This window comes from Eucyclogobius newberryi, unplaced genomic scaffold, assembly GCF_026437365.1.
Source record: "Eucyclogobius newberryi isolate DKJ021-1_F unplaced genomic scaffold, fEucNew1.0.hap1 SCAF_18, whole genome shotgun sequence".
NCBI lineage: Eukaryota > Metazoa > Chordata > Actinopteri > Gobiiformes > Gobiidae > Eucyclogobius > Eucyclogobius newberryi.
This window is the reverse complement of record NW_027315812.1, coordinates 27,187,919-27,200,770: the sequence shown is the minus strand read 5'-3', so window position 1 is coordinate 27,200,770 and position 12,852 is coordinate 27,187,919. Positions and strand designations below refer to the sequence as shown.

Sequence of the window (12,852 nt, the reverse complement as noted above, 5' to 3'; positions counted from 1 at the left end):
ACTCTGCTGCTAATCCTGCGCGAAGTGGAAAAGCCCCAGTGACTCCTGCTCTCGACAAACTGAGCATTCAAGTCAAACAGAGTTGTGTTTATGCGCCCAATCTGTCTATTTATATTTGTGTGTTTGGCAGAGAAGACGCTGCAAAGAAGACTATATCCATCCATAAATCTACAGTGGAGCCTTCCGAATGAAAACACAAGTTTAAATGTGCTGATAGGTTGAATACATGTAGCAAGAGCCAGGACCACCTTCCGGAGATAGCAGACCACTACAGAGCACTGTGTCTGAGAATACTACAGCCTCAATCAAATATAAGCACAACTGGTTTCTCCTCATGCGCTGCTGTGGCTTGGATTTTTATTGGACCGTTCATTTGCATAGTGAACTGGAAGACTTTGTGACCACTCAATCACTCCCTGTTTTTCCTTTTACCGTGTCCTCAGTGGCATGAGGACAAGGTTTGAGCTAAAGACCTTTGGCAGCAGCAGAACACAGAGGAGGGACACTTTTGTCCTGACAACATTTACTCTCAAACACAGTTTCTGTTGAGTTATTTATTTATTCTTGGATTTCAACTACTCAATGTGTTAAATTGTCCCTGATTGTGAATTGATTGGGGATAAAACGTTGCAATGATTGATTTATGAACAGTAACAATCAGTAAACCTTTGATACACACTGAAGGCTCAGCAAGTCCCATTTTTAAACTTCCCTCTTCCTCCCCCACAATATTGCATTAAATATCCTACGGTCAGGTGGAAACAACGAGATTTGGATATTTTTAACCTTCTTACAAAGCAAATTGGGCTGAGCAAATAATCGTAAGATTGACAGATTGAGTATTGTGAAATCATAATTTATTTGAGTGGGTTAATTGAGAGGTCCACAGCCAAGCTTCTGTCAGTAAAACGAGGGTTGGAGCATAGGTCAGACTTTGGAGGAACAATATTCAAATTTCTTTCCCTAAAGTATAGTTCATTAAATAATTACTAAAAAACGTTTTTACTTTGTTTTTTGAAAGATTATTATTTTTCATTGTTGTTTTTTTTCCCCCATAACGCCCAACCCTAGTCCTGACTAATGTGCTATCTATTGCACTAATCTCTCTTGCATTTTGTTCTTGCATATTGTGCTGCGAGAAAAATACTATGCCATCAGCTGTGTTCTGTCATAATGGACAGGTGGATTTATCGTTGTAAAGTTGTGATTTTAAGTGTAAGTGTAAGTTGTCTGAAAACTCTAGCGCAAACATCTTAAGTACTTCCCGTGGCACTATCAATATAAAAACCCTCTGCATTTGCCCACTGAAAAAGGTGAGACAAAGAACATTGTACTAACTTTGAACACATGACCAAAAGACTGAGCAGAGCGAGAGTAGATGTTTGCAGTAAATAGTTTAATGTAGTGGTGGGTATTAAAACGACTTGGTATAAATGGAGAAGCAGAGTAGTGTCGCAAAGTGTTGTGGGAGGTCACAGGGAGGGGCCTAGAGTAATTTGGCTGTGCCACTTGAGATATGAAAATCCAGAGCTGAAAAAAGACTTTGGTGTTGCTCTCCCAGCCCGAGGTGCAAGAACAAGCTTTTTGCTTCTTGTGAAGTCTAATTATGTTTGGTGAGGAACTTTGGAAATGTTCAGTTTTGTGGATTGGACAGGATGAATGGCTTACAAGAGAACAAAGAAGACATTTGTTTTGATGTTAAAAGTAGTATTGCATTTTTGATTATATAATCTATTTCAATCAAATTACCATAATTAACTATAAAGGAGTTCCACGGGGTTGTTATTGCTCCTCTTTCGTCTTTATTTTTCACAATATTGACTTCATAACATCTGTATAAACCCAAACCCATGTATGGATAGATAAAATCTTTGCTGACTATACAGAGTGTCGACCACCTAAGGTTCAATGCCGAAAAATATTCTCTTGTTCAAATGTATAAACATATAAAAACAAATGCAAAAAATAAGAACAAGACCAGAGAGAAAATACTTAAACTAAAACAAGCAGAGACATCCACCAAAAAAAAATAAAAAAGAAATCATGACACACGGAGCCCAAAGAAAAGGTACCTATTAGTCCATAGTCTGTCAAATGTGTCTATTTTAAAATTAAGTCCATAAGTAATCCTTTCAATTTTACAAATGTCCAACGTAATGTCTGTCCAGTCCCTAATTGTCGGTGTAATTTGTGTCATCCATTTTTTTGTGATTGCCTATTTCGCCGTTGCCAAAAGTTTGTTCCAGAGATAACTGTTTATTTTGTCTATGGCAGGAGTCCTCAGGCCGGAGTACATCATTCCAAAATCGAGTGGAATGGCAATGTCAGAAACAGTTTGTAGTGCATCTTTTAATTTCCGTCCGAAACTTTTGAACAACAGGACAGTCCCAGAATATGTGATATAAGATAAGATAAGATAAGATAATCCTTTATTGTCCCACATGGGGAAATTTCATTGGTGAAACGTAGTAAGATACAGCGGTAGATACAGAAGAAAAGAACAGATCACTTATAGGAAGTTTGAAAAACACTTTCAGTAGAAGATCTCCTATAAACAAAAACTCCCATAGACAAATAAATAAATACATAAATACCATTGCATGTGATCACGACAGTAATTGCACATTAATATGTGTCACGACGGCACATGGATTGCAAATGAATTTCACAGTAATTGCACATGAATCACAACAGTAATTGCACATATGACAGAATTGCACATCAGTATTAGGTTAGGTCAGTATTGCGAGTGTTCAGGACTAACAGTTTTTGTTATAAAGTCTGACAGCAGCAGGAAGGAAAGACCTGCGAAACCTTTCCTTCACTCAGCGAGGGTGGATCAGTCTCTCACTGAAGCTGCTCTCCAGAGCGGACAGAGTGTCCTGCAGGGGGCGACACTCATTGTCCAGCATAGATGTGAATCTAGCCAGGACCCTTCTGTCCCCCACCTCCTGCACCGAGTCCAGAGCGCAGCCCAGGACGGAGCTGGACTTCTTGATGACTTTGTCCAGCCCCTTCCTCTCCCTCTCTGTGATGCTGCTGCTCCAGCAGGCCACACCGTACAGGAGGGCTGATGCCACCACAGAGTCGTAGAAGGTCTTCAGGAGTGGCCCTGTCACTCCAAAAGACCTGAGTCTCCTCAGGAGGTAGAGCCGACTCTGGCTCTTCCTGTACAGTGCGTCTGTGTTATGAGTCCAGTCCAGTTTGTGGTTCAGATGAACACCCAGGTACTTGTATGAGTCCACTCTCTCAATGTCCCGTCCCTGGATGTTCACTGGTGAGGGGGCAGTGGGGTGGCGTCTGCGGAAATCCACCACCATCTCCTTGGTCTTCCCCGCGTTGATGAGGAGGTGGTTCCACTGACACCAGTCCACAAAGTCCTGCGCCAGTCCTCTGTACTCCGCGTCATCGTCGTCCGTGATGAGTCCGATGATGGCAGAGTCGTCAGAACTTCTGCAGGACACAGCTGTCCGTGTCGTGTCTGAAGTCTGCAGTGTAAAGGGTGAAGAGAAAGGGCGCGAGGACAGTGCCCTGGGGCGCCCCCACACTGCAGGTCCGAGTGTCAGACACACAGTCCCGGACTCTCACAAACTGGGGTCGGTCCGTGAGGTAGTCCAGGATCCACTCTGCCAGGTCATACTCCACACCAGCCGTCTCCAGCTTGTCCCTCAGGAGCAGCGGCTGGATGGTGTTGAAGGCGCTGGAAAGATTGAAGAACAGGATCCTCACAGAGCCGCCAGGCTTTTCCAGGTGAGAGAGAGAGCGGTGCAGCAGGGAGATGACGGCATCCTCTACTCCAATGCCAGACCGAAGTCTTTGGCGCGTGGCATCTTGGGCACAGGTACCAGACAGGAGGTCTTCCAGACCTATGGTACCACCCTCAGCTTCAGGCTCATGTTGAAGACATGCTCCATAACTCCACACAGTTCATCTGCGCAGGACTTAAGGAGCCTGGGGCTGATGCCGTCAGGTCCTGCTGCCTTCCTCACTTTAATCCTCTTCAGCTCACTCCTCACCTGTGCTGCTGTGACAGTCAGTGGTTGGCAGGGGGACTGTGTGCTGGGGGGATGGGTGAGTCCAGGCGAAGTGGGGAGCTGATGGTCCGGGGCAGAGAAGTGAAGAGGAACGGATGCAGGGCATTGTCCAGCTGTGGAAGAGGGAGCATGCAGCTGTGCAGGGGGAGGGGTGGGTGACTGATCAAATCTCAAGAAGTGAGCATTTAAATCATTCACCCACTGTAGGTCCCCCTCTGTCTGGGCAGGGGGGATTTTGAAGCCCGAGATGGTTTTCAGGCTCCTCCACACTCCCTGAATGTTCTCTTGCTGCAGCTGCTCCTCCATCCTCCTCTTGTAGCCAGCCTCGGCCCGCCTGATCTTCCTCCTCAGCTTCTTCTGCACAGTCCTCAGCTCCTCCTTGTTCCCTGACCTGAAGGCTTTCTTCTTCTCCTTCAGCAGAGCCTTCAGTTCACGGTTAATCCATGGCTTGTTGTTTGGAAAACACCTGACCGTCCGGGAGGGAACAATGTTCTCAAAACAGAAGTTGATGTAGTCCGTGATGCACTCTGTGATGGTGTTGATGTCCTCCCCATGTGGGCCATAGAGCTCAGTCCAGACAGTGGTGCTGAAGCAGTCCCTCAGAGCCTTCTCGCTCTCAGCAGACCACATCCTCACCTCACGGGACACCACAGGCTGCCTGCGCACGATGGGTTCATACACAGGCCTCAGATGTACAAGTTTGTGGTCCGAGCTGCCCAGGGGAGGGAGGGGTCCAATGTTCTATTGTTTCTGGTGGGGCAGGTAACATACGTATGTTGGTAGAACAGAAGAGGGAGAAGCGTGGTTAAAGTCACCAGAGACGAGGAAGAGAGCCTGTGGGTGCTCTGTCTGCAGCCTACAAGTGCAGGAGAGCAGTGCTTCACAAGCATTTTCAGCATTGGCAGACGGGGCCACATAGACTGCGATCAAAATCACATGTGAGAACTCCCGGGGCAGATAATATGGCCTCATGCCAATAGCCAATAGTTCAATATCCTTGTTACATAGCTGCTCCCGCACTGTGCTCAGAGCCGAGGCACATCGCGACGAAAAACACCCAATCCAGCCGAATAAAGTCAAAACAAGTTAATTTAAAGCGATTCCAGTGCGTGTCCCGATCGTTCGTGAAGTTCCTCTTTTATATAAACGTGTACCGGCGGCGGCACGCCGTACTTTAGCGGCGGCCGGAGGGCGCGGGGGGGGCTGGGGGCTTGCTCAGAACTAGCTCACATCACAACAACACGACGAAAAACACTCAAATCCAGCTGAAAAAAGTCAAAAACAGTTGAATTAAAAACGATTCCAGCGCGTGTCCCTATCGTACAGAAAAATAGAAACAAATATTTACAAAATATAGCAGATAAAACACAATAAGTGTGAGAATAAAGAGGAGCGTTTACACCGGGCTGCTAGCTGTACCAGCGCCTTATGACGTATATATACGTCATAAGATATACCTCAGTCTGCATTTCCCTGTGAATAATGGGCACTTTGACATGGTGTTATTAAAAAACGTGATATATTCTTCCAACATAACTCTCTCCAAACATGTGATTTTGTAGTCCTCCACAGGATGTACAAATATCTTCCCACTCTTTGTCTGTCAAAACAAGACCACCCTCTCTTTCCTATTTGTTTTTAATATATTTAGTAGAGTAGCTGTCCAGATTAGAAATTCATTGATATAATTTAGATATAATTCCCCTTGAAGGTGTGAAAGTGATTTATAAGCCTTGATAAAGATCTGTCAGAGGGCTACAATGGTCATTAGCCTGTTTAATTCCACTCAAACAGCCGGTTGGGGATGGAAATCTGGAGAGTCTGGGACTGATAGAGAAATCTGGGCAAAACTTTCATTTTTATAGTTTCAATCCTTTGTCTTAGATTTAAGAAGGGGATAAGGTTCCATTATTCAAAATCTTTTTTAATTGTAGTAAAGAGGGTTATATTTTTTCTCAATAGTTGATAAGACTATGGAGTATCATACCTAAATATCTAAGGGATACTTTTCAAAGGTCAGCGGAGGTCATCAGTAAAACAGAATTTCAGTACTACGGCGCACGGATCTTAAGATTCCCGTGCGAGCGCCATGGTGCTTTTTGCCTGCGGCGCCAGCACGGTTATCCTAATGCCTGCCGGTATCTTTTGAGCATGGCGGTGACCAGCCGAAGCATAGCGGCCCGCCATGCTAAAACCCCTCAGCGAGAACACTGTATCAGACATTGGACCAATTGCTTGAAAGAAAATGCATCACATTGAGTATGGACATCTCTGGTTTGTTCAAATATAATGGAGCATCATCTGCATAGCAGGCAACTTTATGTTCCATCCCATCAATTGTAAACACTGTGAATTGTTTTTGATCGTCTAATAAATTGGGCCAATGGTTCCAAATACAGTGGATCCGTCAGATGACCATTGATTTTAATTATTGATTATGTTGTCTTATGTCGTTTGGTAATGAATCCTCTTTGATTGTTGTGGATTAACTTTGGGAGTATTTGTTCTTTGGACATAATTGAGGTGTGTATACGATAGTCCACATTCAGAATAGAAATGGGTCTCTATGAGGCACAATCCAATCGGTCCTTCCCTTCTTTTGGGATCAGGGATATGATGACCTCTTTCCAACTAGGAGAGGTCTAAGTTTTCTTAAGTGCCCTGTTAAGTTACCAAAAGGAAAGGAATAAGTGTGTCTTTTAAGGCTTTATAGCACTCTGAGGTGAATCCATCGCTTCTCTGAGATTCCCTGTTCCTTAATCTTTTGATTGCGCCTTGTATTTCCAAAACTGTTATTTCAGCTCCTATTTTTTTATTTTGTTCTTCTGACATAACATTTTTTAAAGAAGAATTCAAATTCTGATTGAATTTGGTCTTGTTTAGTTAGATTACATCACTTTGCCTGTCCCGTATTTGAAAGATTGTTCTTTCAGCTTGTTTGTTAAGTTTCCAAGATAGTAATTTAGAAAATGTTGATCCTCTCTCATAATATCTTTGTTTGGTAAAGAGCCTTTGGTTAACTATTTCCTGTGAAGTCAGATAGTAATTTTCACCTTATCTTTTTAATTTCTTGTAGCATTTTAGAATAGATTCTGAATGTTTTTAGACTCAAAACAACACAAAAAAGGGTTCATGCTGAAAACGTGCACTGAACCCAAAACCTGATCATACAAAAGATCTAAAAGTGGATGAAGGGCCTCCGAAAACTCCCCGGCTGCTCCTGGCTCCAATCTTTATTAAGAACCAGTAAGTAAGTGTGTTTTGCCTTTGTATGTCACCAGAAGAGTCGCCGGGAAAGAGAAACCATGTCTCAGCTTTCCCCTCTGTTGTCGTCGTCTTCGTCGTCGTCGTCGTATTACCGCCAGACTTTATTCCTCAGACTTTTGCCGCACCTCATATGGGATATCTGAGGCAAAGCAGATGCGCTTGCCTTTGTTCTAGAATTCTCCTTTCACTTTTGCAGCCTTCATGACACGTTCCTTCACACGATTGTTAAGAAACCTCATAATTAGACCTTGTGGTTTATCAGAAGCTGGTCTTGGTTTGCTCTGGCGATGTGCTTTTTCGATAGTGATGGGAAGGACTTCAACTCCAGAGCCTTCATCATTTTCTCCCAAAAACTTTCACAATCCTGTCCCTCCTCTCCCTCCTCGAGCCCCACAAGCCGAAGGTTAGGTCGACGTAATCCGGACTCCAAATCCAGGGTCTTATCTTTCATTTTATCGTTGTCCGTCTGCAGAGATATTACCTTGGCCTGCAGCGACTCCATATTGACCCTCATAGTCTGCAGTTCGTCCGTATTGTCTGAAATACTGTGTTCAGCTTCATCCATGCATGTTCCACCTGTTCTTGCCTCTCTTATCTGCTTTATATCAGAGGCTATTTCTTCAATTCCAAGCACTCAATTTGCGCCCTCAGAGCTGCCATGTCACGCTGCATGTCACTCTTAACTTCATATATCCACCTCCCTCCACCTGGAGACCCGAGTTCAGGGAAGGAGCTTTGCTTTTTGGCTGAGAGCTATCTGCTAGCTGTCATGCTGGCCTCGGACCTGCTAGCCATACTAGCCTCGGACCCACTAGCCATGTTAGCATCATTAGCTTGTGAGACGGGCTGTTTTTCACTGGAGCCTTGGACCGTCAGCTTTGTTTGTTTTGGTTCCAGTAGCGTTGTTACCAGTCTTTCGTTTTCCTGGTTTTGTCATCTCTAGTTCTTCTGTTTGCACCGAACCACCAAAGCAAGTATGTAAGCAACTATGTTTGTGGAAGCAGCTTACTCTGACGTCATACCGGAAGTCCGAAATAATTTTCTATAGTGTGTAGTAAATGTAATCTTTAAATCCTGGGTTTTTAGGGAGCCTGGACAGCAGGTTCACACGACTGCACTTGTCTATCACACACAAACCCAGACTGGCACTATTATACGCTGGACATGTCTGCGCTCTGTAAATGATAGTTACGTTTTGTTGCGCTGCTTATTTTGAGGACTGTTTTATTTTCCTTGTGAATTGGATAAGTGCGTGTCCTCGCAGCAGGAAATGATGAAAATTCTTTGGTCACCGCTGGTCTGGGGCCGTTCAAGTCAGCGGTCAGCGAGCAGGGTTCATGTATGAGGACTATGAATGTTGTAGCCGCACTCACATAGACGCTCTGTTTATTTGCGTGTTCAAGGCCATGTAATTTGTGTTTACACTATGTGAACCCAAGTCTGCCCTTGTTTACTGTGGCTGTGCGCTCATGGTGTAACATGCATCTCAAGGACACGCTTTACATTGTAGTCACCAGACATGTAAATATAACAACAGTTTGGGGATTTTACGGTCAAAAACACCTCACCATGTTAACTATATTATATTACCCTACTTTAACTTTAGGGTCTAAATTACATTGTGGCGTTGATGATGTAATTTAACACATAATGAACCAATCGTTTTATGCAGATGATTCAGATTGTAGCTTTCTTCATTACCCCTAAATTCTTTGTTTCTTGCTTTATTAAGGCTTTTTAAAGTGTAGTTACAATAATGTTTCTTACATTCCTAACCTTTTGTGCAGGAGGAGGACTTCCTGGAGATGGTCCGCACAGCCCAGCTCATGGAGACCCAGTACGGACACCTGTTTGAGAAGGTGATCGTGAACGACGACCTGTCCGCAGCCTTCAGCGAGCTCCGGCTGGCCCTGAATCGCATCGAGGCGGACGAGCACTGGGTCCCTGTCAGCTGGACCCACTCCTGAGGTCCACAAAGCACCAAACTCACTGTACACATGACCTGACCCTGTACTCAAATCACTGCGCTGTCCAACAAAAGGGAATATGACTGTAGAGTGGGTCATTGGGGCTCATGGTTTGTCCTGGTCCTGATCCGGGACTTTCACCCAGGTCAAAATCTGGATTTGTTTAGTCAGTAGCACAAAGTGGAACCGGCTTGGATCGTCAAAGCACATGCGACTCTGCCAGAACTTTAACCGGAACGCCAAGCTCTGTTTATGCGTTTAGACCTTTAGAAACCAAAGGGATTGATCGATTTCTTCTCTGTAACACTACACCAGTCTTAAGGGGAAAATGGGCAGCAACGAAAAGTCTCTAACCACACGTCTTCCAAACAAAATATCATCAGGTACAAAAAAGGGCATTGACTGTGTTTCTATTTAAGAGAAATTAATATATTTTTGGAATCCTTGTTTTTCTGTGGCAGCGTTTGACAGATGTCGTCTCCACTCAAGTGTTTGGAATTCATCTTGTTTTGTTTCGATTCCACTTGCCCACTATTACTCGTAAAAGTCCCTCTGAAGCAGTGGTCAGGAGAAACAAAGTTCACAATAGTGTTTTATGAGGGAGGGGTCTGTGTTTGAGTCACATAAAATAGCTTTAGTGGCTAATCGAGGCCGGCCGCTCACTCTACATCCCACTTTCGAGAAATGCTAAGTAGCCGTTGAAGCTTTATGAGTTTATGACTAACTGGAGACTCTTGTTGCAGCCACTCTGTCATTTCTCTGTTTAGCAGTTTTGTAGAGCAGACTGGATTAGGGCTTTCATGTTCATTAAAGGTGCACTATGCAAGTTTTCTGGAGGAGGGTCTGGAGGACCTGTTTGTCTCCATGGAGATGCTCTTGCTTTGCCTGTATGTTCCCACTGCATTAATTTAGTCCATCTCACTTAATTTGTTTTTAATTATTATTTTATTATTTTTAGCTTAGTTGTCATGTTCAGTTTTCACAAATGATCTCAGTGACTTTTATCTTGGCTTCGCTCATAGAGTTTACTGTTAGCTTGTTTGCATTACTTGTGAATATGCACGGAACATGAGGGCATTACAGAGCGTTTTCACCCACATACAATGATCCTTCAGCAGAAAACTAACACAGTGCACATTCTAATAACAATATAAATTTAGCTTCTGCATAAAATAAAGTGGCGTTCACATTTAGGAGGTTTTATATTTGAAAATGATTATGAAATAGTGTTACTAACTTAAGATCTGTTTTGCACAGGTATGTTGTGCAAAAACATAATTGGTTTAAGTTGTACAGTGCACATTTAGTTCTCCATGTAATTGAACTATAAAATGAATCAAAGATGAATAGATTTTTTGTAACTCAAATATGTAAAGCTGCATTTTCAATCTTTTTTTTCAATTCTCCCCTCAGTCTAATGGTGTTTATTGCACATTATTGGTGATTTTGTTTAACTGTATTTACAATTATGTTATTTGGGACATAAAGGTTTTCCATGATGTTTTAATGTCCTAAAACTAGCAAAGAGCTACTGTAAATGTGTGTACTTACGTGTATGAAAGTAAGAACAATTCACATTGAGAAATCCATGTATCAGCCATTGTTTAGTCACTTTGTGTTTAGGGCAGTACCACTTTAAAGGGACACTTGTTTAGTTTGGAATCACTGTTTTCTAAAGCTCTATGGCTCTCCTTCGCTGTATTATTCATCATGTTTGTACAGTTTACAGATAGAATTAGCTGTAAATGTCTTGATGAGCCATACGGTATGAAATTACATATTCTTTATAAAGCTTATGTTTTATATTAAAGAAAATTCAACTCTACCTTCCTGTGTGCGCGTGTGTGTGGGTGTGTGTCTGCACAGGGGACATTACACTGGGCTGTAAGTGGAATTTCTAGAAAATCAATTCACACATTAATTTGTTTCTTTTTACAAATTGAAAGGCTGTTTTTATGTAGAATATTGTTTTCCTCTGCAGAGAACAAAATGTCAAGGGTTCAGAATCAAAAGTGCGAGTGATTTTCCAGTAACTTCTCAAGAGAAGTTAAGAAGGTCCAGTAAATTCTACTAGCTCTGTTTTAGATATTGGAAACCATACATTTCACTAACATAAACCCATGTAATTATCAAAACAGTTTTTTTTTTTCCTCTGCGTTTTAATGTTCATAATTTGAAAATGATGTTTGTATGATTTTTGATGAAATTTCCCCATGTGTGGACAATAAAGGATTATCTTATTCTTCTCTGCGTCATGAGCCACAACAGAACTATAACAGTTACTGTGCCGGGTGCACACGAGCTGTCACCCCTCCAGTGCAGTCACTTTATTGTCCCTGTAGGAAATGATGTCCCCTCCTGTCAGGAGCACTGAGGCCACAGCACCTGGGGACACAGCTCAAGATCTGCTGTCTTGGTCAGGGCTTAGTGTATGTTGTGCGTTGATGAAACACTCTGGGTGAGTTTCATCATGCCTCTGGAACCGCTAGTGATTAAACTTATGCTAAGATTAAACTATTTTATAATAATATTTAAATTCTTAGGAAATTGGACAATTCCTTGACATATTTAGTGATTGAAATGTAAAGGGTGCTATTAGAAGGGGGAGCGTGGGGCCAGAGGGGGAGCGTGGGGCCAGAGGGGGAGCGTGGGGCCAGAGGGAGAGCGTGGGGCCAGAGGGAGAGCGTGGGGCCAGAGGGAGAGCGTGGGGCCAGAGGGAGAGCGTGGGGCCAGAGGGAGAGCGTGGGGCCAGAGGGAGAGCGTGGGGCCAGAGGGAGAGTGAGGCTGTAGCGTGGCCTGGACCCACCTGAGGATTCCGTTGCTTGATGAGCTTCCAGAACATTCCCCAGGTTCAGCTCGGGTCAGTCAGACTTCCATTTCCTCTCCACACACTGAGCGCTCTGATGCTGAGGTGAGACTGTGGCACAGGGGTTAAACGGGGGGCACTGGGATAGAAACACATACTGATTACACTGTTTTGGACCTGGGAGTGAAAGAAACTGAAGTGAGACTGTGAAACTGCACAGAAAACTAAACAAAACTGAGTGATGGATGAAAAGAGTGCTGAACTTCTGCGCCAAGCACAATTCGCTGCAGGACGCTGATTCACAAGAGTTCACTTTTTCACATTACTTACGTTGCTTCAGTTGTGTGTTTTCTTCTCCATCGTCCCAGGTCACCCTTGAAAAAGAGTCTCGATGTCAATGGGTTTTGACCACCTGGTTAAATGAAGGTTAATTAAAATAATAATGATCATGTAGCGGAACGGCTGATAACTCCAGGACAATGACTGGACGTACAGTGCATTTTGGACAGTTTAAACGATCATTTAACTAAATTAAGGTGTTGTCATGTATGTCCCAGATCTAACATTTTCAGATCAAATCTAGCTTTTGCTGATGGCGGTTGAAATGCAGATGTATTCTTAATGAGATAAACATTGGACATGATGTCTACATTGTTTGTTTTCTGTTCTCCAATCAGAGAGCATTTGGGTCACTAGTTTCAAAGCTGAAATCCAGTTGGGTTAAACCCTCCAGCCTCCAGCCAATCATGAATCAGTGCATCTGTGGAACACTTGTATG

At 43.3% G+C, this 12,852-nt stretch overlaps 1 protein-coding gene across 3 annotated transcripts in view; it reads left to right on the top strand.

Moving 5' to 3' along the window:
- Window positions 1-11,093, top strand: part of mpp7a (MAGUK p55 scaffold protein 7a) — a 227,548-nt gene extending 216,455 nt beyond the window's left edge. For all 3 annotated transcript variants that reach the window (XM_072451195.1, XM_072451194.1, XM_072451193.1), the window contains one exon: window positions 9,089-11,093. In XM_072451195.1, coding sequence (XP_072307296.1) covers window positions 9,089-9,268 — 180 coding nt within the window. In that variant the 3' untranslated portion in view covers window positions 9,269-11,093. The remainder of the gene's footprint in view (window positions 1-9,088) is intronic.
- Window positions 11,094-12,852: the final 1,759 nt, after the last annotated feature.